This window comes from Ricinus communis, chromosome 1 (assembly GCF_019578655.1).
Source record: "Ricinus communis isolate WT05 ecotype wild-type chromosome 1, ASM1957865v1, whole genome shotgun sequence".
Lineage (NCBI taxonomy): Eukaryota > Viridiplantae > Streptophyta > Magnoliopsida > Malpighiales > Euphorbiaceae > Ricinus > Ricinus communis.
Window position 1 is genome coordinate 24120716 of NC_063256.1, and position 22548 is coordinate 24143263.

The following is a 22548-nucleotide window of genomic DNA, read 5'->3' on the forward strand; positions in this document are numbered from 1 at the left end:
TCAAGTTGAGAATTACAGAAATGGGTTCCCCTATCACTAATTAATGCTCGAGGTGTTCCAAACCTAGAGAATAATCTCTTAAGGAACCTCACAACTACCCTAGCATCATTAGTAGGCAAGGCTTGTGCCTTAGGCCATTTAGAAAAATATTCAACAGCCACCATTATATACTTACATCCATACGAAGAAGGAAAAGGACCCATAAAATCAATGCCCCAAACATCAAAAATTTCTAACACTTGTATACTATGTTGGGGCATTTCATCTCGGGCAGAAATATTACCTGACCGTTGGCATGCATCACAAACCTGGACATAAGCTCGTGCATCCTGGAAGATAATCGGCCAATAAAAACCAGCATCCATAACCTTCCTGGCCGTATGATTTGCGGCTTGGTGTCCACCAACCGGTCCCTCATGACAATGCTTGAGAATTTGAATGATCTCCTCCCCATATACACACCTCCTGATAATTTGATCTGCACAAATTCTAAACAAGAAAGGGTCGTCCCAAATGTAATACTTCAAGTCGTGAAAGAATTTCTTCTTTTACTGGCCCGTCATACCCTTTCTGGGAGTACCCTTGCGACCAAATAATTTGCATAATCGGAAAACCAAGGAATATCATTTGCCACTGCATTGAGCATAAGTGCTCATCCGGAAAGAAGTCATCGATCTCTTGCTCATTAAGCTCCTCCAAGTGCGGGTTCTCTAATCGAGAAAGATGGTCTGCTGCAAGATTTTTAGCTCCTCGTTTGTCCTTAATTTCCAAGTCAAATTCCTATAATAGAAGAACCCAACGAATCAATCTTGGCTTAGAATCATGCTTTGAAAATAAATACCTTAAAGCAGAATGATCCGTGTAAATAATTGTCTTTGACAGCACAAGGTAGGAACGAAATTTGTCAAAAGCGAACACGACAGCTAGGAGCTCCTTCTTTATGGTTGTATAGTGTTCTTAGGCGTCCGTAAGTGTCTTGCTAGCGTAGTAAATAGGTTGGAATTTCTTTTCCTTGCGCTGGCCTAAAACAGCTCCAACTACAAAATCACTAGCATCGCACATAAGCTCAAAGGACAGCTCCCAATCAGGAGAAACCATGATGGGAGCCGTGGTTAGTTTTTCCTTTAATAACTCAAAAGCTCTTAAACAATCATCATCAAATTCAAAAGGTATATCTTTTACTAGCAATTGAGTTAAAGGCATAGCGATCTTAGAAAAGTCCTTAATGAACCTTCTATAAAACCCTGCATGCCCTAAGAAACTTCTGGCCCTAGCAAGAGTAGGGGGAGGTAGTTTACTTATAACTTCCACTTTAGCTCTATCTACTTCCAACCCTGCATGTGACACTTTATGTCCTAAGACTATACCCTCTTGGACCATAAAATGACATTTCTCCCAATTCAACACCAGGTTAGCTTCAATACACCTAGCTAACATCCTTTCCAAATTTTACAAACAATGGGAAAAAGAGTTACCGAATACAGAGAAGTCATCCATGAAGACCTCCATCGACTCCTCTATCATGACATGGAAAATGGCCATCATACACCGCTGAAAGGTCACAGGCGCATTACACAAGCCAAACAGCATCCTCCTATAGGCAAATGTGCCATAAGGACAAGTGAATGTCATCTTCTCTTAGTCTTCTGGTGCTATGGGAATCTGAAAATAACCAGAAAAACTATCAAGGAAACAGTAATACTTATGGCCTGAAAGCCTCTCAAGCATTTGATCGATAAAAGAAAGGGGAAAGTGGTCCTTTCGGGTTGCGTCATTCAAGCGTCGGTAGTCTATGCAAACCCGAAAGCTCGTTACCGTTCGTGTAGGGATCAGCTCCTCCTTTTCATTTTTCACCACCGTCATGCCCCCTTTCTTGGGAACCACCTCTTTCATATGAGGGTTCAACCGCCTTTGTGGCTGCACCACCGGTTTGAACTCATCCTCCATCAAAATCTTATGAAGGCAGTAACTCGGGTTTATTCCTGGTATGTTAGCCGTCTTATACGCAAATGCCTTTGCATACCTTCTCAAAATACATAGCACCATCTCCCTCTCCTCAGATGTGAGATGAGCGGAAATAATAACCGGTAAGTGCTTTGCTTCATCTAGGTAGGCATACATTAAGTGCGCTGGCAACTCTTTCAACTCAAGAACGGGTGGCTTCTCCAAAGAAGGCTTCAGCTTCTTTACTCCTGACCTGTCAAGATCAACAAAACCATCAGTCTTTTCATCATCAACATCAGCAGCTAATAAGTGCTCTAGCTGCTCCAACACTTGTTCATTGGATAAATTGTCCTCATTTTCTTGCATTGCCACTTGCAAAGGATCATCAATCATTATTTCCTGCAATTGAGATTCCACAATATCATTGATAAAATCAATCGAACAGACAGTACCATCATGCTCATATGGGTATCCCAAGGATTTAGTCAAATCAAATGTAATGCTCTCATCATCTACCCTAAGTTCCAGCTTTTCGCTACTAACATCTATCAAAGCTTTAGATGTAGCTAAAAATGGTCTACCTAGGATCAATGGGACATCACTTTCACCATTCATATCCATGACAACAAAATCCACAGGAAATATAAATTTGTTAACTTTAACTAGCACATCTTCTATAATCCCTTTCGGGTACTTAACAGTTCTGTCTACTAGTTGTATACTCATCCTGGTAGGAGTTAGCTTAGAAGTGCTTAGTCCTAACTCCTCAAACAATGAACTAGGCATCAAATTGATGCTAGCTCCCAAATCAGCAAATGCTAGCAATTTCAATTTATCCCCAATCAAACAAGGTATAGTAAAACTCCCTGGGTCGCGTCGTTTGACTGGAATCTTGCTCTGAAACACTGCTGAGCATTCTGCATTCAAGGTCACCAATCCCAAATCCTCTAACTTCCTCTTGTTGCTTAGGATTTCTTTTAAAAACTTCGCATACTTTGGCATATGCGAAATAGCTTCAACAAACGGCAAGTTAATCCGCAATTGTTTAAAAAGATCTAAAAATTTACCAAATTGCTGATCAACTTTATCCTGCTTGAGTTTTGCAGGATATGGAATGGGAGGTTGGTATGGCCTCAAGGGAATCTTCTTCGAATCCTCCTTCTCTTCAACTGCTCCCTTTTCTTTCTCTTCAGGCTTGTCTTTCTTTTCCGACTCATCCACCTACACATTAGAATCATTATTAGCGAAAGGCTTAGATGAACTAGTAAGTTCCTTACCTGATCTCAAAGTAATTGCTTTGGCATGCTCCCTTGGATTAGACTCTGTGTTACTTGGAAGCGTGCTGGCCGCCTCTCGACCATCATCCTGAACAAACGCCCAATTTGAGTTTCTAAGTTCTGAATTGAAGCTTGTTGATTCTGAACGGCAGTGTCCGTTTGCTGAAATCTGTTCTCTGAAGTTGCAATGAACTTCATCATCAACTCTTCCAAGTTAGGTTTCTTCTCTTGACTACCTCTTGGTTGATGGGGAATAGATTGCATAGGTTGCTGCTGATGCAACCTCTGGTATCCTGGTGGACCTTGGTTATTGGAGTTTCTCCATCCAAAATTAGGATGATTCCTCCACCCTAGGTTGTATGTATTGATGTAGGGATCATTCTGCTGCCTACCTACATAATCAACATGCTCAACGTTAGAAACATTAGTAGGCATAGAAGATGCAAACATACCTCCCGCATTACAATTGGCACTGTAATGCGGTCCACCATAGAATTCACATCCGGGCTGAACTGCTTGGATCGGCATCTGAAGTTGTTCTATCTTTTTGGAAAGTAGCTCTACTTGTGCCGCTAAGGCTGCTGTAGGATCTGCCTCAGCTCGATATACAACGAGCCTTGGACCTCTAGCCCGTGGAATTTGCCACTGATAAGTGTTGGTGGCCATCTCCTCTATCAAATCTTGGGCTTGCTCAGGTGTTTTACTATTAATAGCTCCCCCTGTAGCTGCATCTACCATTTGTCTAGTGGCTGTATTCATGCCACTATAGAATGTCTGCACTTGCATCCAAAGAGGAAGACCATGGTGTGGGCAACACCTTAACAAGTCCTTGAAGTGCTCCCAGGCTTCGTACATCGATTCTCCTTCACCCTGCACAAAAGAAGATATGTTATTTCGCATTTGAGCAGTCTTAGCAGGAGGAAAATACTTATTCAAAAACTTTTCAGCCAAAGAAGTCCAAGTAGTGATCGTTTTCGGTGGCAAGGACTGCAGCCATCTTTTCGCTCTATCCCTCAAGGAAAAAGGAAACAGCCTCAACCGTATGGCATCATCAATTATTCCATTAATCTTAAAGGTATCACATATTTTCAAAAAGTTGGCGATATTCTTATTCAAGTAAAAGAATAACCCTTTGGGAATTCTTGTCTCTAAGGAATGGAAACTAAGGGTGGAATTGATTGAGTGAATCCAATTTCCGTGGGAAAATCTCTACACAATTAATGCCTTTCTCAAGGACACTAACATCTTAACTTAGATTAATTAGGTTGAAATCTCTTCCTAACTCTAATTACCCAAATTAGCATTATGTACCATTTAACACTATTGAGAGTTATTAATTCTCAATCCGGTAGAACAAAAACCCTATCTCTAGGTGAAATTCTAGGTTGCAAAGGACAATCCAAACCTAAATGTCTTTCTCAAGATCATTCAAATTTCAAAAATCATTCAACAAGATATGAAGAACAAATCAATAAATACTTCCATTGCAAACCAATATTGATAATCAATACATTCAATTCAAAATTAAAGTACAAAAATCCCTAGATAAAGAACCCCAATGGGTTAATAAGCTTAGCTAATCATGTTTATAATCACAACCAATAAGAATTCAATTACAAAAAATGAGTAAAGGTAGAGGAACCCGAATACACCATTGGATGAGAGTGAACAGCTCCAATTCCTCGTGCCCAATTTTGGATCGATTCTTGTTCCTCTTACTCGGATTGAAACCAATCGACAATCCTCGCCAATCTTTGATCTTCGAAGAGAATCCAAGTGAAACCTTGATCCAAGTCTTCTTTTCTCTTAGTTTCAACTCAGAAAACCCTTAGACAGGGAAAAAGATGAGTTTTGGACGTTCTAACCCTAGCTGCCTCCTCTCTTTTCTCTCTTCGTTCTTTTAATTAATTTCCTTTGTCGCCGCCAGCACGGCCGTGTCCCTGGCCGTGTTGGGCACACGGGTTGGTGTTCCCGGCCGTGTCACTCTCTATGGCCGTGCTCCCTAAGAACTTTTTTTCGTTGATGTGTGATGCCCTCAACACGGCCCGTGTTTGTTCTCGTGTTGGTAACACGGCCTGTGTTGGTTCCCGTGTTGAGAACACGGCCAGTGTTGAACCCAACACGGCCATGTTCAGCTTCCTCATGCTCGTGCTTAGCTCGTTTCGGCAGATTTGACGTCCAATTATGCTCCAATTCTTTCCTTTTTTATTCTTTGACTTCTTTTAGACCTAATGCACACAAACAGACGCATAAGGTGAGTGTTGGTACCAATTCACATCCAAATATCCAAAAAAATCGATCTTAAAAGCCCCATTTAGATGTGTATATTTTACGCACATCAAGTAACACGGCCAGGAACACCAAACCGTGTTCCCAACACGGCCACAAACACGGCCGTGTTGGCGGAGACAGGAGGAATTAATTAAAAGAATGAAGAGAGGAAAGAAGAGAGGAGAGCGGGGGATAACGTCCTAAACCCTAATTTTTCTCTCCCTAAGGGTTTTCTGAGTTGAAACCAAGGGAAAAGGAGACTTGGATCAAGGTTTTTATCGGATTCCTTTCAAGGATTGAAGATTGGGCGAGGTTCGTTGATTGGTTTTCAAATCGAGCAAGAGGAACAAGAATCGATTCAATTCGAGCAAAAGGATTTGGGACTGTTTACTCTTATCCAAGGGTGTAATCGGGTTTTCTTTACCTTTACTCATTGTTGTAATTGAATTCTTGTGTATTTTGATAATGAACATGATTAGCTAGATTGATTAAATCCATTGGGATTTCTTTACTATGTTGGCTTAGTATTATATTGTTGGATTAGTTTTGTATTCTTCTTGCTTTCAGTATTAATAAGATAATGCATTGTTCATGAGACGTTGTGAATTGTGTGTTTAGATTGCTTTGTGTGATTGAGAAGTCCATTTGGCAATTGGAATTTTGAATAGCAAGAACTGGTTAATAATCGCTTAGAGATAAGGATAATTAACTAGCTGGATTAAGAATTAACAAAGCTTAATAGAGGCGGATTAAAGCTTAATGCCAATTTAAGAATCAATCGTTAGGAAGAGATTCCAACTTTAGGTTATTAGATTTAGGAATTCGGTTATCTCGAGAGAGAAACTGAATTCGGTTAAGAATTCGTCTACAGGCAGCATAATTAGACTCAAGAATCTTTTATCTTTTGTTTGATTGCCAACTAGTTTAGGTTCCCTTTGGGTTTGCTTTCTTGTCTTGGTTATTTTAGTTATCAATTACTCTTGCATCTCCCTTAGAACTTAGATTGTAGTTATTAGTTAGTTTATAAATTATTCATCACTCATTTTAGGTTAATATAACAAAGAACAAAGAAGTAACTCTGGGCTTTCACTTTTCCGAGGAATACGACCTTGATACTCGCCATTAGTGCTAGACTGCATCGATAGGTACACTACCTTAGATTGTAGCTAACACAATTTAGCCTATCATAAACTATACAAGAAAAGATGAAAGACAGATGATGAAGCAAGAATCAAATTTATGACAATTGAAAGGAAAGAAGTCCAAGTTATAAGATGAAGCATTATTTTCCGATGGAGGTGGAATTGAAGCTAAGCACAAGCCATCACTGTTTGAAGAAGTAGGATCAGTTGTTTTCCTCTTCTTAGTACTGGATAGTTGGCTAACTCCATATTTTACCATCTTTATAAACTGCAAAATATAAGATAAAGCTTAATTGCTATATTCTTGTCATATAATGTAAGGTTAATAGGACTGTATCTGCTAACTCCATGCTTCTTTCTATTTGCTGGATAGTTGATACATTCCCTTATTTAATGTATTAGGGAATCTCATTAATAAATGGTAATCATGCAAAGCAATAGATTCTAAACGACAAGGTTAATTAGCATCAAGCGGACATATTACCAAGACCTCAATCAAATAAAAATTACCATAGAACACCATAGAAGCCAAGGTCTGCTATTCTGCTAAAACACCATAAAAGTGTATTAAAACAACAACAATACCTGAGAAGATGGAAGCAAAGAATGGCAACGATAGAAATGGCGAGTAAAGAATGAGAACGATAAGAGCAACGACGAAAACGGCAGCAACAACGATGGGAATGGTAGCAAGGTTGGAGATTAGATGAGGGTTTGTGAGCGTGGTGGAATGCTTTGAGAGGATTGACGTGAGTTGGAGATTAGACGAGAATAAAATTAGGTTTCTTTTGCGATATATTTTGTTTTTTAGCAAGTGGTTTTATTTATAATTATATACGATTAGGAGTGGTTCGAACATTATTGTTATTATTTTAATTATAAAATTAAATTTATAAATATATTTTAATATTAATTTATAATACTTTAAAAGTTAATAAATTAATTATTTCTAAATATTTAATTTTTTAAGTTTTATTAGTATAATAATATAAAAATTATTTTCAAAATATTTATTTATTAATTTTAATATTTATATGAATTAATACTTTTAGTATAATTAATATTATTATTTTTAAAATAAAAATATTATATAATTAAAAATTAATTTATTAATAAATATAGTGTAAATTATACACTAAATGGAAAATTACATAAATGCCATTATATTTATATAATAATATATTTTTATAAATTTTTACTAATTTGAGTAAATTTTTATTAAATTAAGTGATTTTTCAATTAATTTGTCTAAAATTTCTATTTGTATAATATATAGAATAAATTACTTTATGTATTAGAAATTTATATAACTAGTATAAATATTACATAAAAATATATATAACTTATATTTTTTATAGAATATAAAGTATATTATAATATTATAGTTATTTTTAATATGTATTATTTTTTTTATTTCGATAACAATTGCTTGAATTATATAAATGATAAATATAAAATAATTTTTTTATAGAGTATAAAGTATTTTATAATATTATAGTTATTTTTAATATGTATTATTTATATAATATAAATAATTATTAATAAATATATGTGAAAAATTCGGTTTTACGATTTAGTTATGGTACGGTTTTTACTAAAGAACCGATACCGTAATAGTAAAAAAATTCGGATCAGTTCAATTCGGTTATAAAAACTTTCAATTATTTCGGTTCTTGTGTTTTTTGGTACGGTTATTCGATTCGGGCGGGAATCACCGAGATCCATGCTCAGCCCTAACAAGGACAACCAACATGAATTAAATAGTTTTTTTATAAGAAAGAAATTGCTCAAACATAACATTTTCTTCACCTGTCAAGACAGGTTGGTCTTGCCTATGATGTTTTTGTCCGTAGCACTTGTGCTGATATTATTTTATCAAAACCCAATTAATGATAGACAAACACATCATAGCAAATACGGGAACAAAAAGATGAAAAGTAGTAACTGGAAAGGGCGAGGAGAAAAACATGGTACAAAAGTTAAAATGGGCTTAGGAGATTAATAAATATGGGAAAGGAAAAGACAAATAAAAAGACAGGAGTAAGTTGTTTCAGTAAACTAGAGATCCTTTAGAAATTTATACTTGAATAAACTTTGCCCTCTTATGGTTCATTTAATAAATGAAGGGTGTTGTCACATATTTTGTCCATTTGTCAAATTGTATATAGACAAAAGAGAGATAGTTTTTCTCTTTAATTTTATTTCATTTGGAAAGTACTTTAATTATATATAATTAAATTGATACATGAAGATTTGATCCCAACCCCATTTGGTTGGTTTTGAATTAAGGTTAACACCCATTTTTCTTGTAGCAATTATTGTGCAACACGTAAGCATATGATGTAGCTGTTAGAAGAATTTTTCTTTTAAAAAAAAAGAAAATTGTTCAGTGAGGCGGATCAGCTAGGAGATATATATAGCAATAGAGAGTAGTCAATTATAACTCATACAGTATACAAAAATATTTAAATTTAATATTTTTCATCCTAAATATAGTATACAAAAATATTTAAATTTAATATTTTTCATCCTAAAAGTAAAATACTAATACTACTTAAAATATAATCAATTCTATTTTTATAAAACTTATTGGAATAGTTACTATTTGTCTTCTGTCTTTTTTTATACTATACTAGTTATCTTATATTATTTATTTTTTATTCTGTAGTCTTAATTTTTGAATATAATTTATATAATAAAAATGAGTATAAATTAAAAATTTGTTAAGAATGACCGAGAATTTTGGATTGAGATTATTTCATACTCGGCTTTAATATGATTATTTTTAGTTTAATATATAATTTTATCTCTGTATTTTCGTGTTTGACCTCCGACACCCCTAGACTTTCATTTTAACCAATAACATTATAATATTTTTATTTTTAATTAATTTTCTCCCAAAACTTAATTAAATCGTACTATTTTATTTATTTGGTCCCACCATGAAAAATAGCATGGTTATAAATAATGTTGGACGCATGAGGTAATTTACCTTAGTTGATGACACCTAAAAAATTCCTAAAAGCAATTTGTTAAATAAATAAAAAAACATTTTATTCAACTATTTATTCACCAAAAAACCACTGCATGTGCATAATAAAAAGTGAAAATCTTATTTTAATACCTTTTAAAACCTTACCTCATCTATAAATATTAAAATAAGCAACAAAAATTATTTATGAAGTTTAACTTACCTTTTGAAAGCTTCAAATTCTCCATTGAATCGCACTTACCACCCATACACTTTACCTTTCTAGTAGGAATTTCAAAGCTTCTATTTTCCATTGAATCGTATTTCGCTATGGAGATTCAATCGCTTTTATGCCTAGTTATCAATTGATGAAATAATTAGCTAAGATTTTTTTATTTTGATTTATAATTTTAATTTAGAAATTTCAATTTACTGATTTTAGGGATTGGATTTTTTAATCAATTTTTATTTTACTTTTTATAATATATGCAGCTTGGCAAATTTTGTTCATGTCATACCGCTTGTGCAATACGCGCCTTATTAAATCCTAATTAAGGAGTGTGATCGGTTAAAAATAAAAGTATAAATGTGCTATTAGTTAAAATGAAAGTCCAAAGGTACCTGACGTCAAACGTAAAAAATACAGGAATGAAACCATGCGTTAGACTATTATTTTTATAATTTGTACTTTTAATTTGAAACTCAACGGTTAAAATTTTATTTGATATTCAAGTTTTAGAAAATATATAATTTTTTATTAAATAATAAATTTCAATCATAAACAATATCATACAAACGTATCTATCATATTAAATTTAAATATAAAAATATCTTAATTCAAAAAAATTTTGTAATATAATTTAAGATTCAGGGACTACAAAGGACCTTCCCGCAAACACACGCGGCGCCAAGGTACCCGGTAGTGCATTTAAAATCAGGGACTGAGTGCCAAGGAAATGTAGCCGCACTACAAGTTAAGAAATATGGCAAGAAACCAAACGAAAACAGAAAGAACATATAGCAGTATAATATTACTGTTGGCTGAAATTATTTTCTTTATATATTTATTTGGTCAAGTTGTCTGAAATTATTGACATGTATAGAAGGAAGAAAAGCAGAGGCACGGGGGGCAGCACAGCAGGAATAGGCCTGAAAGAAAGAAGCGACAAAACAAAACAGGTCACAGCTAAGAGTGTTGGGGGCTGATGGGTTAAAGGACAAAAACGGAACGCCTTGATATGCGGTGGGAATATGTCAGCCAGCCCCCACTCACTCATTGCCCAAAAAAAATGACTATTGGATTTCAGTTTATCTTATCTTTTGCTTTTCAACACTCTCCCTTTGCCTTTGCCTTGCATGGACTCATTCATACTTCTATCTTCATTTCACGTTCTCTTCTTGATCCTCACAAGGACCACCACACAAGACAACCTATCTTTCCATGTACATTTTAAATAAAAAGAACAATATTATCTTTACATACTTTTTTCTTTTGGAAAAAGTAATTTTATTCAATTTTTTGATTTTTTTGGAAAAGTAATGTTGATTGGATTAACCATTTTACAATGAGTGTGGGTTTTAACCAGAAAAGATTATTATCTTTATAACCCAGATTCATTGTAAAACTGGCTAACCCAATACTTTTATAAAAATTAACACTTCTAGTCCTTATTTTATGATTGCATAAAAATATATGTATGATTCTAAGTGATTATATTAGTGTCCAACATAAAAACTAGAGAAATTTAACATGTAAATAATTAAAGTGGTTAAAAAATTCATATCTCCTAAATAAAAGTATGTTTAAAAAAAAAAAGAGAAATCATTAAAGTACATGTGGCTAACAATCCTAACAGAGGAGAATGATACAAATGATCACCGAATTTTATATTTAATTTTTTAATTATAAAATCTTAATTAGTTTTATTTTAATTATTTAATATTAATTATATTTTAATTAGTTATTTTATAAATAAAAATTGAACACGTGATAAAAATATTAAATAAAAAATAATTAAGAAAGAGAAATATGATGTCTTTTACTGGCAAAATGACTAAATTGTAACCAAAATTAAAATTAAATAATTAACGTAAAATAAATTAAATTCTTATGACTAGAATAGACATTTATACTATCATTTCTCCTAAAATAAAAAGGCTAATTTTGAAACAATAAGTACCAAAAATTATGTTAATACAAAGCCTAGGTCCTCATTAGCAATTTATCTAATAATTTAATGAAGTGTATTTCTCAAAAAGAATGACAACTAGAAAGACAAGACAAGAAGTCCTTTTTATCTCCCGTGATCTCTCTTCTATCCTCCCGTGAACACAGTCATGGGACATCGCTTTCACTGTGCGTAGAGCAACATTTTCGAACTGTCTCTCAAACACACACTTTGATTTCCTTATCGAGCAGGGAATATCTCTCTTCATCATATGTTTCCGTAGCTAGTTAATCACCAGAAAACGAGAGAGAGAGGCCGTTTTTAGTTTCCAATAATGGCTTTTGTTCAATTGTTGTTGTATTTTCTAGTTTCAGCTGCTTCTCTCAAGTGCTGCATGGGGAATGATGATGTAACTATCCAACTCAATGATGATGTTCTTGGCCTTATCGTCTTCAAATCAGATCTCGTCGACCCATCTTCCATTCTCAGCTCTTGGAGCGAAGATGATGATTCCCCATGTTCATGGAAGTTCATAGAGTGCAACTCTGCTAATGGGAGAGTTTCCCATGTGTCCCTTGATGGCTTAGGCTTATCAGGAAAATTACGCAAAGGTCTTCAGAAGTTGCAACATTTGAAGGTATTATCTCTTTCGCATAACAATTTTAGTGGTGAGATTAGCCCTGATCTTCCTCTCATTCCTAGTCTTGAAAGTCTCAATCTTAGTCATAACAGTCTTTCAGGACTCATTCCATCTTCATTTGTCAATATGACCACTGTTAGATTTCTCGATCTTTCTGAGAATTCTTTATCAGGTCCACTCCCTGATAATCTCTTCCAAAACTGTTTATCTCTTCGTTACATTTCTCTTGCTGGGAATTCACTTCAAGGTCCATTACCCAGCACACTAGCAAGATGCTCTTCTTTGAATACTCTTAATCTCTCTAGTAATCATTTTTCTGGAAACCCAGATTTTTTTAGTGGGATTTGGTCACTGAAACGTCTTCGAACTTTGGATCTTTCGAACAATGAGTTTTCAGGTTCTTTGCCAATTGGTGTATCTTCCCTTCACAATTTGAAAGACCTCCAACTCCAGGGTAACCGTTTCTCAGGAACACTACCTGTCGATACTGGACTATGCACACATTTGCTTAGATTGGATTTGAGCAACAATCTCTTCACTGGAGCGCTTCCAGATTCTCTTAAGTGGCTCGGCTCCTTGACCTTCATCAGTTTATCAAATAATATGTTCACAGATGATTTCCCTCAGTGGATCGGCAACATCCGCAATCTTGAGTACTTGGACTTCTCTAGCAACCTTCTTACAGGAAGTCTTCCTTCATCCATCAGTGATCTGAAATCTCTATATTTTATCAATTTGTCTAATAACAAATTCACTGGTCAAATTCCTACCTCAATGGTCCAGTTTAGCAAGTTATCCGTGATTCGTTTAAGAGGTAACAGCTTCATCGGTACAATACCAGAGGGTTTGTTTAATCTTGGGCTAGAGGAAGTAGACTTTTCAGACAACAAACTGATAGGTTCAATCCCAGCTGGTTCAAGTAAATTCTATGGATCTCTTCAGATACTTGACCTTTCAAGAAACAATCTCACTGGAAACATTAGAGCTGAAATGGGTCTTTCATCCAATTTGAGATACTTGAACTTGTCATGGAACAATCTTCAATCAAGAATGCCCCAAGAGCTTGGCTACTTCCAGAACTTAACAGTCCTGGATCTTCGAAATAGTGCTATATCTGGTTCAATCCCTGCAGATATATGCGAATCTGGAAGCTTGAGTATTCTTCAATTGGATGGAAACTCAATAGTTGGCTCAATTCCTGAAGAGATTGGAAATTGTTCCACTATGTACTTGCTGTAAGTCTTCTACAGGCTACTTTCCCTCCTCTCTCCCCCCATTATTTGTCCTTCCTCCTCTGTTCTTTCATCTTTATCCTTATCTTTTCTTTGTTCTTTGTCAGTGTGTAATTCTTGTTAACCGTATGCCATATATTCTGCAGGAGCTTGTCTCACAATAATTTAAGCGGTCCAATACCTAAGTCCATTGCAAAGTTAAACAACCTCAAGATTCTTAAGTTGGAATTTAATAAACTTAGTGGAGAGATACCACTGGAGCTTGGGAAATTGGAAAATCTGCTTGCTGTGAACATATCGTATAACATGCTCATAGGTAGGCTTCCTTCTGGGGGTATATTTCCAAGCTTGGATCAAAGTGCTTTGCAGGGAAATTTGGGGATTTGCTCGCCATTGCTCAAGGGACCATGTAAAATGAATGTTCCAAAGCCTCTTGTCCTTGATCCATTCGCCTATGGCAACCAAATGGAGGGTCATCGGCCAAGAAATGAATCTCCTGACTCCACAAGGTCCCATAACCATATGCTGCTTAGTGTTTCTTCTATCATTGCAATTTCAGCAGCTGTATTCATTGTGTTTGGAGTGATAATCATAAGCCTTCTGAATATATCGGCTCGGAAGAGGCTCGCTTTTGTGGATCATGCCCTGGAAAGCTTGTTCTCCAGCTCTTCAAGGTCAGGAAACCCAGCAGCAGCAGGAAAGCTTGTTCTGTTCGACTCAAAATCATCCCCTGATGAGATCAACAATCCAGAATCACTCCTTAATAAAGCTGCTGAGATAGGAGAAGGAGTATTTGGAACAGTTTACAAGGTCTCGTTGGGTGGTTCACATGGAAGAATGGTAGCAATCAAAAAGCTTGTTTCATCTAATATTATCCAATATCCGGAAGACTTTGAACGAGAAGTTCAGATATTAGGAAAAGCACGGCATCCAAATCTTATATCACTGACAGGGTATTATTGGACACCCCAATTGCAGCTATTGGTATCAGAATTTGCACCCAGTGGCAGCTTACAAGCCAAACTACATGGGAGGCCACCTTCTACTCCACCTCTTTCTTGGGCCAACAGATTCAAAATTGTGCTTGGAACAGCGAAGGGGCTTGCGCATTTGCATCATTCCTTCCGGCCACCAATCATTCACTACAATATAAAACCAAGCAACATTCTCCTCGATGAGAATAACAATCCAAAGATTTCAGATTTTGGACTGTCAAGGCTCTTGACAAAGCTTGATAAGCATGTGATAAATAATAGATTCCAAAGCGCATTGGGTTACGTGGCACCAGAACTAGCATGCCAGAGCTTGAGAGTGAATGAGAAATGTGATGTATACGGTTTCGGAATTTTGATTCTTGAACTTGTAACGGGTCGAAGGCCAATAGAATATGGTGAGGACAATGTGGTGATACTAAATGATCATGTAAGGGTTTTGCTTGAACAAGGGAATGCCTTGGATTGTGTTGATCCTAGCATGGGAGATTACCCCGAGGATGAGGTTTTGCCAGTGCTCAAATTAGCCCTGGTGTGCACCTCTCAGATTCCATCCAGCAGGCCTTCCATGGGAGAAGTGGTGCAAATATTGCAGGTAATCAAGACCCCAGTTCCACAGAGAATGGAAATCTTCTAGTTAATACAATTAAAACATCCTGTGTCAGTTTAATCTTGCTTGATGAGAATTGTATTGCATGGCTTTTTGTATGTTCATTCTGTGTAACTATAAGCAATTTTTTGTCTTCATCTAAATTTGGTCTGGCATTTAAACTAACCAATATAGTCATTTATTCTTTATATTGTGAAAATAGAAAGTTTTGACAAGTTAATTGGAGAAATTACTTAATTTAATAAAAAAATTACACAAATTAGTAAAATTTTACAAAAGAATGTTGTTATATAAAATATAATACTATTTATATAATTTTTTTCATTTATTATATAATTCATATCATAGTGTATAAAATTTGTAATTTTATAAAGTTGAGAAAATAAGTTACATGGTTTGGTTTAAAGTTTATTAAATTACATTGACATAAAAATATTTTTATGTAATATTTATGCTTATTATATAATTTTATTTGTGTTTAATAGAATTCTCACCATTTAATATAAATAAAAGACTTAAAATGAGACAATGAAAAATAATTACATAATTTATATGAAAATTATGTATAATACAATGCATGGTCAATGGTTTTAATTTTAGATGTACAATGAATGGCTTCACGAATATTTTTTTTAAAGACTTTCGTCTAATTATTTTTCTTAAATGTACATTGCTTTTGTGAAAATATTTTAAATTGAAATTGTGAAATAAAGTCAGATAATAAAAAAGAATTTGATAATTATTATATGTAAAAAGGAAATTCCATGCAAAACCAACATGCTAAAATATATCAGAATTAATTTGGTTATTCAACCAACTCGTGTATGCATTCATTATAAATCAAAATTTCACACTAAAAGGACATAATTGGTTAAATTTTAAACTTTTTTACAATTCCAAAATGAAAAGTACTCCCTCATCAATTTTGTGTTATCTCATCCATAATCAACAAAATAAGAATAAACATAAAAGTTGGTTACGGATTCAATTAATAGTCGGAAATCATAATAATAGGTTATGTGTAATAACCAATTATTATTTAAAATACAACCAACAAAATAAGAACAAATATAAAAATTGGCTAAGAATTCAACCGATAATCTGAAAATCATAATAATATATTATGTTTAATAACAAACCATTATTCAAACTATAATCAATAAAATAAGAACAAACATAAAAAGTGGCTATGAATTTAACCAATAATTTGAGAAATATAATAGTAGGTTATGTGTAATAAGAAAAGAGATATAAAATAAAATAAGAGAAGATCTAATAACTATTTTATTTTTAGAATATTAAAAAAAAGTAACTTGTATTACCAATTACAAGTTAATAAGTAAATACAAGAAAATAAAATTCTATAAAGATATTAATGGACAAGATTAGTTTTATATGATCTAATAGTAAATAATTGATCCACCCAAGTAGCATTCAAGTACATATAGATTCTTTTCTTAATTGAGACTCAAATATTGTATATAAAAAATAGAAGGAGAATACAACTTGAGCTATATTATGAGCCGTAACATTTTGAGTCCTTCAAACAAATACAAAGGAAATACAAAGCAACTTAGATGCCATATAAAAAATATCTTCAAATATTGCTTGAACTAAAGAAGGATTTGGCTTTTCTTTTCTAGCAATTTGAATGACTTATAATGCATCTCCTTCAAAGATTACCTGCTTCTAACCCATATCAATAGCCCACACCATACTGTCTCTTCAAGCCATACTTTCAAGAATAAAAGGATTGTTCATACCAATATATAGCTTGGAATTATAACTGAATTTTTGTCTTTAATTGTCTAATGCCAGAAAACCCAAGCTTCCTCTTGCCATATTAGGTTTGTAGCCTACATCAAAGTTAACTGTAACATAGTCTTCCCCCATTGATTGATAAAAATTTAATCTGCTAGTGCACAAAAGAATTGTAGTATATGATCTCAATTAAAGTCAATCCCATAAGGATAAAGCTAATATATAAATCTAAGAAAGTGCAAATAGATTGTAGATTAAGTACCGAGAAATATAAAGATAAGAAAATAATTAAAAGCGTAGATTAATAAGGTTTTAGAACACTAGAGTTCCGGATTTCATCCAATGGATTTAATCTTGAATATAAATTTTAGAGCTATTTTTGAACACAATTGTTCCCAAATTATGTTAATCCTTTTTTAAAATATTAACTGTATTTACAATCATCGATTCTCAAGGATAATTATCTAACTAACCCCATGAAGCAACAATTTTTGCATCATACTAATTAGATATATTTCTTTACCTAGATTACTACGTCTATTCTTCTAGATCTAGATGTGTATTTCTCCTTTCAGTTCATCATACAAACTTTATATCAAAACACTATGGTGGCCAATCAGAGCATTCACAATCATCACAAGAAGAATAAATCAAGAAATAAACACTCTATAGTAAATCCAAAATTAACCAAAAGATTACATCCTTCTCTCTAGATTAAGAGTTAGTTGTTCATATTCATAAAACAATAAACACAAACAAGAACTAAAGAAACATAATTGTAGAAGAGGTAAAATAAACAATACTTTGAATCTTGAAGTAAAAGATTCCCTTGACTTTGTCAAATAATATATTTCTTTCTTTCTAAAAATTGTCCAACCCCTCAAAAAGAGTGAATAAGATTTTTTTATAGTCTAAACTAGGGTTAGCCTAAAAATCCTAAAAAACCATTTAAAAATGTGATTTAAAACATAAAGTGTGCAATTTTGGTCTTCAACCGGTTCTAGTTGCTTTTCCTTCTTAGGACCAGTCGCAGGGCCGGTTCACTTGGCTCATTCTCTGTTCTAAACTGGTCCTACCTACCGGTCCTCTTAGTCTCTTTTGGTGAACCAGTTTAAGGGTCGGTTCACTCTAGTGGCGTGGCTCCCTAATGTGGTCATCCGGTCCTTCGATCGGTCTTGGCCTTTTGAGCCAGTTCTAGAGCCAGTTGAAGCTCCCATACTTAATTCTTCAGTTTTTTCTCCAATAAATCGATCCAAGGATCTATTCATGCTCCAAATTGCTTCAGTTCCTCATAGAATTGTTATAAAAGCTATAAAATACATAAGTCACATCTCAATATCAAAATCAAATAAAAACTCCATAGAAATACAAGTATATAATCCTAAAACACATGTAATTTCTAACAAAATATACTTATAATCTAGAGTTATCAAATTTTCCCATACTTAAATTGTTACTTGTCCTCAAGTAACAGCAATTCATACTTCTTGAAAATAATTAGCCTACTTGGATTATTGAAATAACTCAATATCTTTGGATACAATCTTATAGTTGCCACACAATGTCATCATAAAAAAAAAACTAATATTATCAACTCACTTTAAATGCCACACTAATTAAGGCAAGAGTGTGTATATGTGACCTTGAAATAGAATAAACAACAACCAATTCAATCACTTATAACATTATTCAACCATACTATCTTAATCTTTAAAGTACTTATCTCAATCTCTTTCATTAGTTTGATCTTTCTCCATTACCCTGAGTTTACTTTTTATTTCTTCCTATCATCCCAAAATTGTTCTTTTTGAGTACTTGGATGATAGCTAACTCTTTTTTTCTTAAGATGTTCATAATCTTTTTATATGAATATTAACATCTATGGTGGAAGCACCTGATTACTCGACATTTAATAATCTTAGGAAGCTTTGCTTACTCTTATTGATCAACTACCTTTTTACGTGGAAGCCAACATTTGTTATTAAGACTCCTGGTTACTCAGTAATTAAACAACATTGGAGTGGAGATTTTCCTTCATAATTCATAATAATTCACTTATTAATACTTTTAAGAAAAAGAAAGCCCAAAAATTCTAAAATGGCATAATGAAATAATAACCTATAATATCATTGATCATTTATGTTAACAATGCCAAGGTGTCATGTAAAAAAAACAACAAATTATATGCTCCACAATCATGAGTTAATCATACTAATCTATCTTGATTTGTAATTGATGTCAATAATATAATCATGAATCAACCGAAAATATCAAGCTATTTCAAATCAGAGCATTTGACACCTAAGAGTTAAGTGCATTCTCCTCAATGTGAAAAGATAACTCAATTAAATTAATAAAGAAAGTAGTACTCCCCATGTGTCTTTCTTTCCTCTTGATTCGATGTTCCCATAATTAGATATTGCAATTCCGATCGATTGGAGATAAGAGAATAAACTGTAACTACTAATACTCAAACCAAAGAAATCAAAATTCTTAACATCACATTGCAAAATAAAAGTTTGAATAAGGGTCTTACACATAATAAACTAGGAATGAAAAATAACACAATCACAACTAAGAAAAAGTCAAAGACACAAAAAGATAAGTAAATATAAAAAAAAAAATCTGAAAATCTTACAAACACTAATGAAATGGAATGGAATCTCTACTGTTGTCTGCGCTGTTGCTCTAGAAGCTTGAGGGCCTTGTCGATCTTGACTTCATTTGCTTGAACCTGTCTTTGAAGTGAATCCAAGACTACTCTTTATTCTTAGACATCTCTCCTCAGTCCTTTAGAACTACTCAGAATTCATTGTAGGAGTGATTTTCTCGGTCTTGCACCTCTTTCTTAATTAGGTACCTCAGCTAGAGGGTCTACTTGATGTCTACTTCTAGAGGGGCTTTATCAAATTCCTCTTCTAACTCATCATTTCCTTATTCCTCTTCACTTCTTTCTTCTTCTTCCTCTCCTTCTCTCAAAGGATCCCTATCCAAATTCCTCCAAATCCCTTTAATTCTTATATAACCTATACTCTGCAAGTTACTCTCAGTAAGCTTATCGATGGAGGTAGTCATCACTTTTACCGCTCCTTCCACATTCATGCCCAAGCTTTCAATGAGTTTGGTGATCAACTTTGGATAGAAAAATGCATTTTCCGCTCTTTTGGATCTCACCACCTATTTCATGTGCTCGATTATAATCGGAGCAAGGGGGATCCCTTGTATTGTCCCTTCGAACCCATGGAACATCTTGTCCATAATGAAAATGTCAAAGAACCTGACTTCCTTTAACCTACTAGCTTTTGGCATCACATTATAACTTAGTAAATAAACTACCAAGTGCTCTCTAATAGTACGAGACTTGCACAAAATCAATTGACACCCTCTCACTGTAGAAAATCGAATACCAAACCTTTCTAGGTACATGCTAATAGTCTAATTCATATAAAAAAACAACTGAAACTCTAATTAAGTGAAAGGCTGGTCCCATTATAGATATATTTAAAGTCCTCACAAGGTAGTTCTCTGTGATATTAACTCTAGTTCCTTTTACCCAAGTAGAAATGGAATTTAAGTTCTTATTACCCTTTTCCATAATATTAGGATAAAATTATTTAACTAGGTTTGAATAATAATAATTGAGGATATCTAGCACTCCCTCCCATTCAATACTCCTAAAAGCTCCATTTAAATTGAAAGAGCTTCATTTTGTGTGCTAATACCCTTTTCCATAATGACATGGTTGTCACTCCTCCTATTAAACCATAATTCACGATCTCTTATAGTGAAACTCTTAAGGTCCTTAGGAGCGACCTCATCTCTACTAGCTCTACTAGTACTAGCCTTGGTTTTTTGTGCTCTTGTTTTCTCCCTTGGCATGTTTCCAAGATATGGTTTCAATTATATAAAATTAACACACAAAACACAATTGAAGCACCAATTTAATAATTCCTTACTCAATTTCATAAATTCATAAATTTTCTAATTTAAAATCCTAACAAGCAAGATATGCCCAATTCATAATTTAATCTCTAATTAAGAAGGAAAGTGAAAAATCCACTTACTTCAAGGTGAGAACAACCAAAAATCACAAAAGAAGGGAGGAAGAACTCTTGATTTTTGTTGAAAATGCTGAAATCCCCTATTTTTGATGGTTCTTCTTGTTCTTGCTTCAATTTTTGATGATCTTGACTAAAAAGTGAAAATAAATGTGTTTAAAGGTGTTTAAGATTGTAAATTTGGGTTTGGATTAGAAGAAAATTAAAAGAAATTGATTGATTTTGAGTTTTAGGTTTGAAAGGATTTAAGCTTTGAAGAGAGTGAAAGAATTTTGAAAAGAATGAGAGAGAAGGTGTTTAAAACAACTCCTTTTACACTGGTCTAGTCATGAACTAGTGCTAGTTCAAGAATTTATAAAAGACCGGTTCATGGACCGAATAAAGTCCAATTTTCAGTCCCTCTTCGGTACTGAACTGGCTCTACGATCGGCTTTGAGTGTTTTATGAGTTAAGGATCGTTCGTAGGGCCAGTTTACCTCAACACGCCTTTTCTTGGATTTTTTCTTATGTTTACTAGTTTTACATATATACTATTGATAAATCTAGTAAAAAAATTAAAAGTCATAAATTGAAATTAAAAAAAAAACCCTCTTTTATTAATAACTAAAAATCGAATAGCAAAACAAATCCAAATCTAAGTAAATCAAATCAATTACCTAAAAGCTAAGCTAACTAATGTAATGAAAAACTAAGTTAACTAATCCAAATATGATTCCAAATCTAGCATTTAATCGCCTCAAAAATACTTCCTTAGGCATCCTCTCCCCCTCTTAACTATAGAAGATTATTCATCTTCTTTGGACGTCCTCATCCTCTTTTCAGTGTTAAGGTGACACAAGTATACTTCCTAGTGTGTCCTCTAGGTCTTTCAAGAGGAGGAGTGGCTTCTCTTCCTTCCTAATCACTAGGATCACTCTTTATGCTATCATCAAATCTTGGCACCTCATCTGAAGCATTCTCTTTGTAAAGATATTCCTCATGATAAGCTCTTTTCCTTTTTTCATTCTCCACTATTTCATTCAAGGAGCAGGTATACTCATTGGCCTTAGGGTATATGCCCTTTGATAAACTAATATGGCAGTTATCACTTCTGGACTTGGATCCCATGACTTTCTCTTCCTATGGGTGTGGTGTCCAACTTCTAGAAGGTGAAATACGGGATATGGAAAAATCTCGCATAGGAAACTTAGTGGAGTGGAGTGTGGGTGATCTTTTGAAACGTGATGGTAGTAATGGTGATCTATGCCTAGAGTGAGGTGGTAATGGCGATAAAGTGATATCATACACATGAGCTTCTTTAGAATTCATGGCTATATTAAGAGGAAGAAGAATATAAAATCTGTTGGTGTGGAGAAGAGTCAATTTATAGAGAAAAGCTTAAAAATTCTAATTTTCACCAAAGTTGGAAATATATTAGACTATGATTAGGATCTCAAGTTATCTATTAATATTCTAACTTCTAATCCCAAAAAAAAAAAAGAA

At 33.9% G+C, this 22548-nt stretch overlaps 1 protein-coding gene, 1 long non-coding RNA gene and 1 other non-coding gene across 3 annotated transcripts; 2 read left to right on the forward strand and 1 right to left on the reverse strand.

Annotated features, from left to right (window-relative positions):
- Positions 1-4017: 4017 nt before the first annotated feature.
- Positions 4018-4123, forward strand: LOC112534712. The gene has a single exon (XR_003078989.1). It is a non-coding gene; the product is annotated as a small nucleolar RNA R71 (small nucleolar RNA).
- Positions 4124-11880: 7757 nt separating this feature from the next.
- On the forward strand, positions 11881-15412 carry LOC8258033 (probably inactive leucine-rich repeat receptor-like protein kinase At3g28040). Its single transcript, XM_002518177.4, has 2 exons — positions 11881-13648; positions 13792-15412. The coding sequence occupies exons 1-2, from the start codon at positions 12108-12110 to the stop codon at positions 15272-15274; spliced, it is 3024 nt and encodes a 1007-aa protein (XP_002518223.2). The 5' UTR covers positions 11881-12107; the 3' UTR covers positions 15275-15412.
- A 2306-nt stretch (positions 15413-17718) lies between these two features.
- Positions 17719-22130, reverse strand: LOC125369220. Its single transcript, XR_007214860.1, has 2 exons — positions 21073-22130; positions 17719-18317 (listed from the first exon to the last, which is right to left on the reverse strand). It is a non-coding gene; the product is annotated as an uncharacterized LOC125369220 (long non-coding RNA).
- Between the last annotated feature and the right edge of the window lie 418 nt (positions 22131-22548).

Coding starts and splice junctions, on each gene's coding strand:
- LOC8258033 (XM_002518177.4), top strand. CDS start 12,108: ATGGCTTTTGTTCAATTGTTGTTGTATTTTCTAGTTTCAGCTGCTTCT. Junction 13,649..13,791: donor TGTTCCACTATGTACTTGCT/GTAAGTCTTCTA, acceptor TATATTCTGCAG/GAGCTTGTCTCACAATAATT.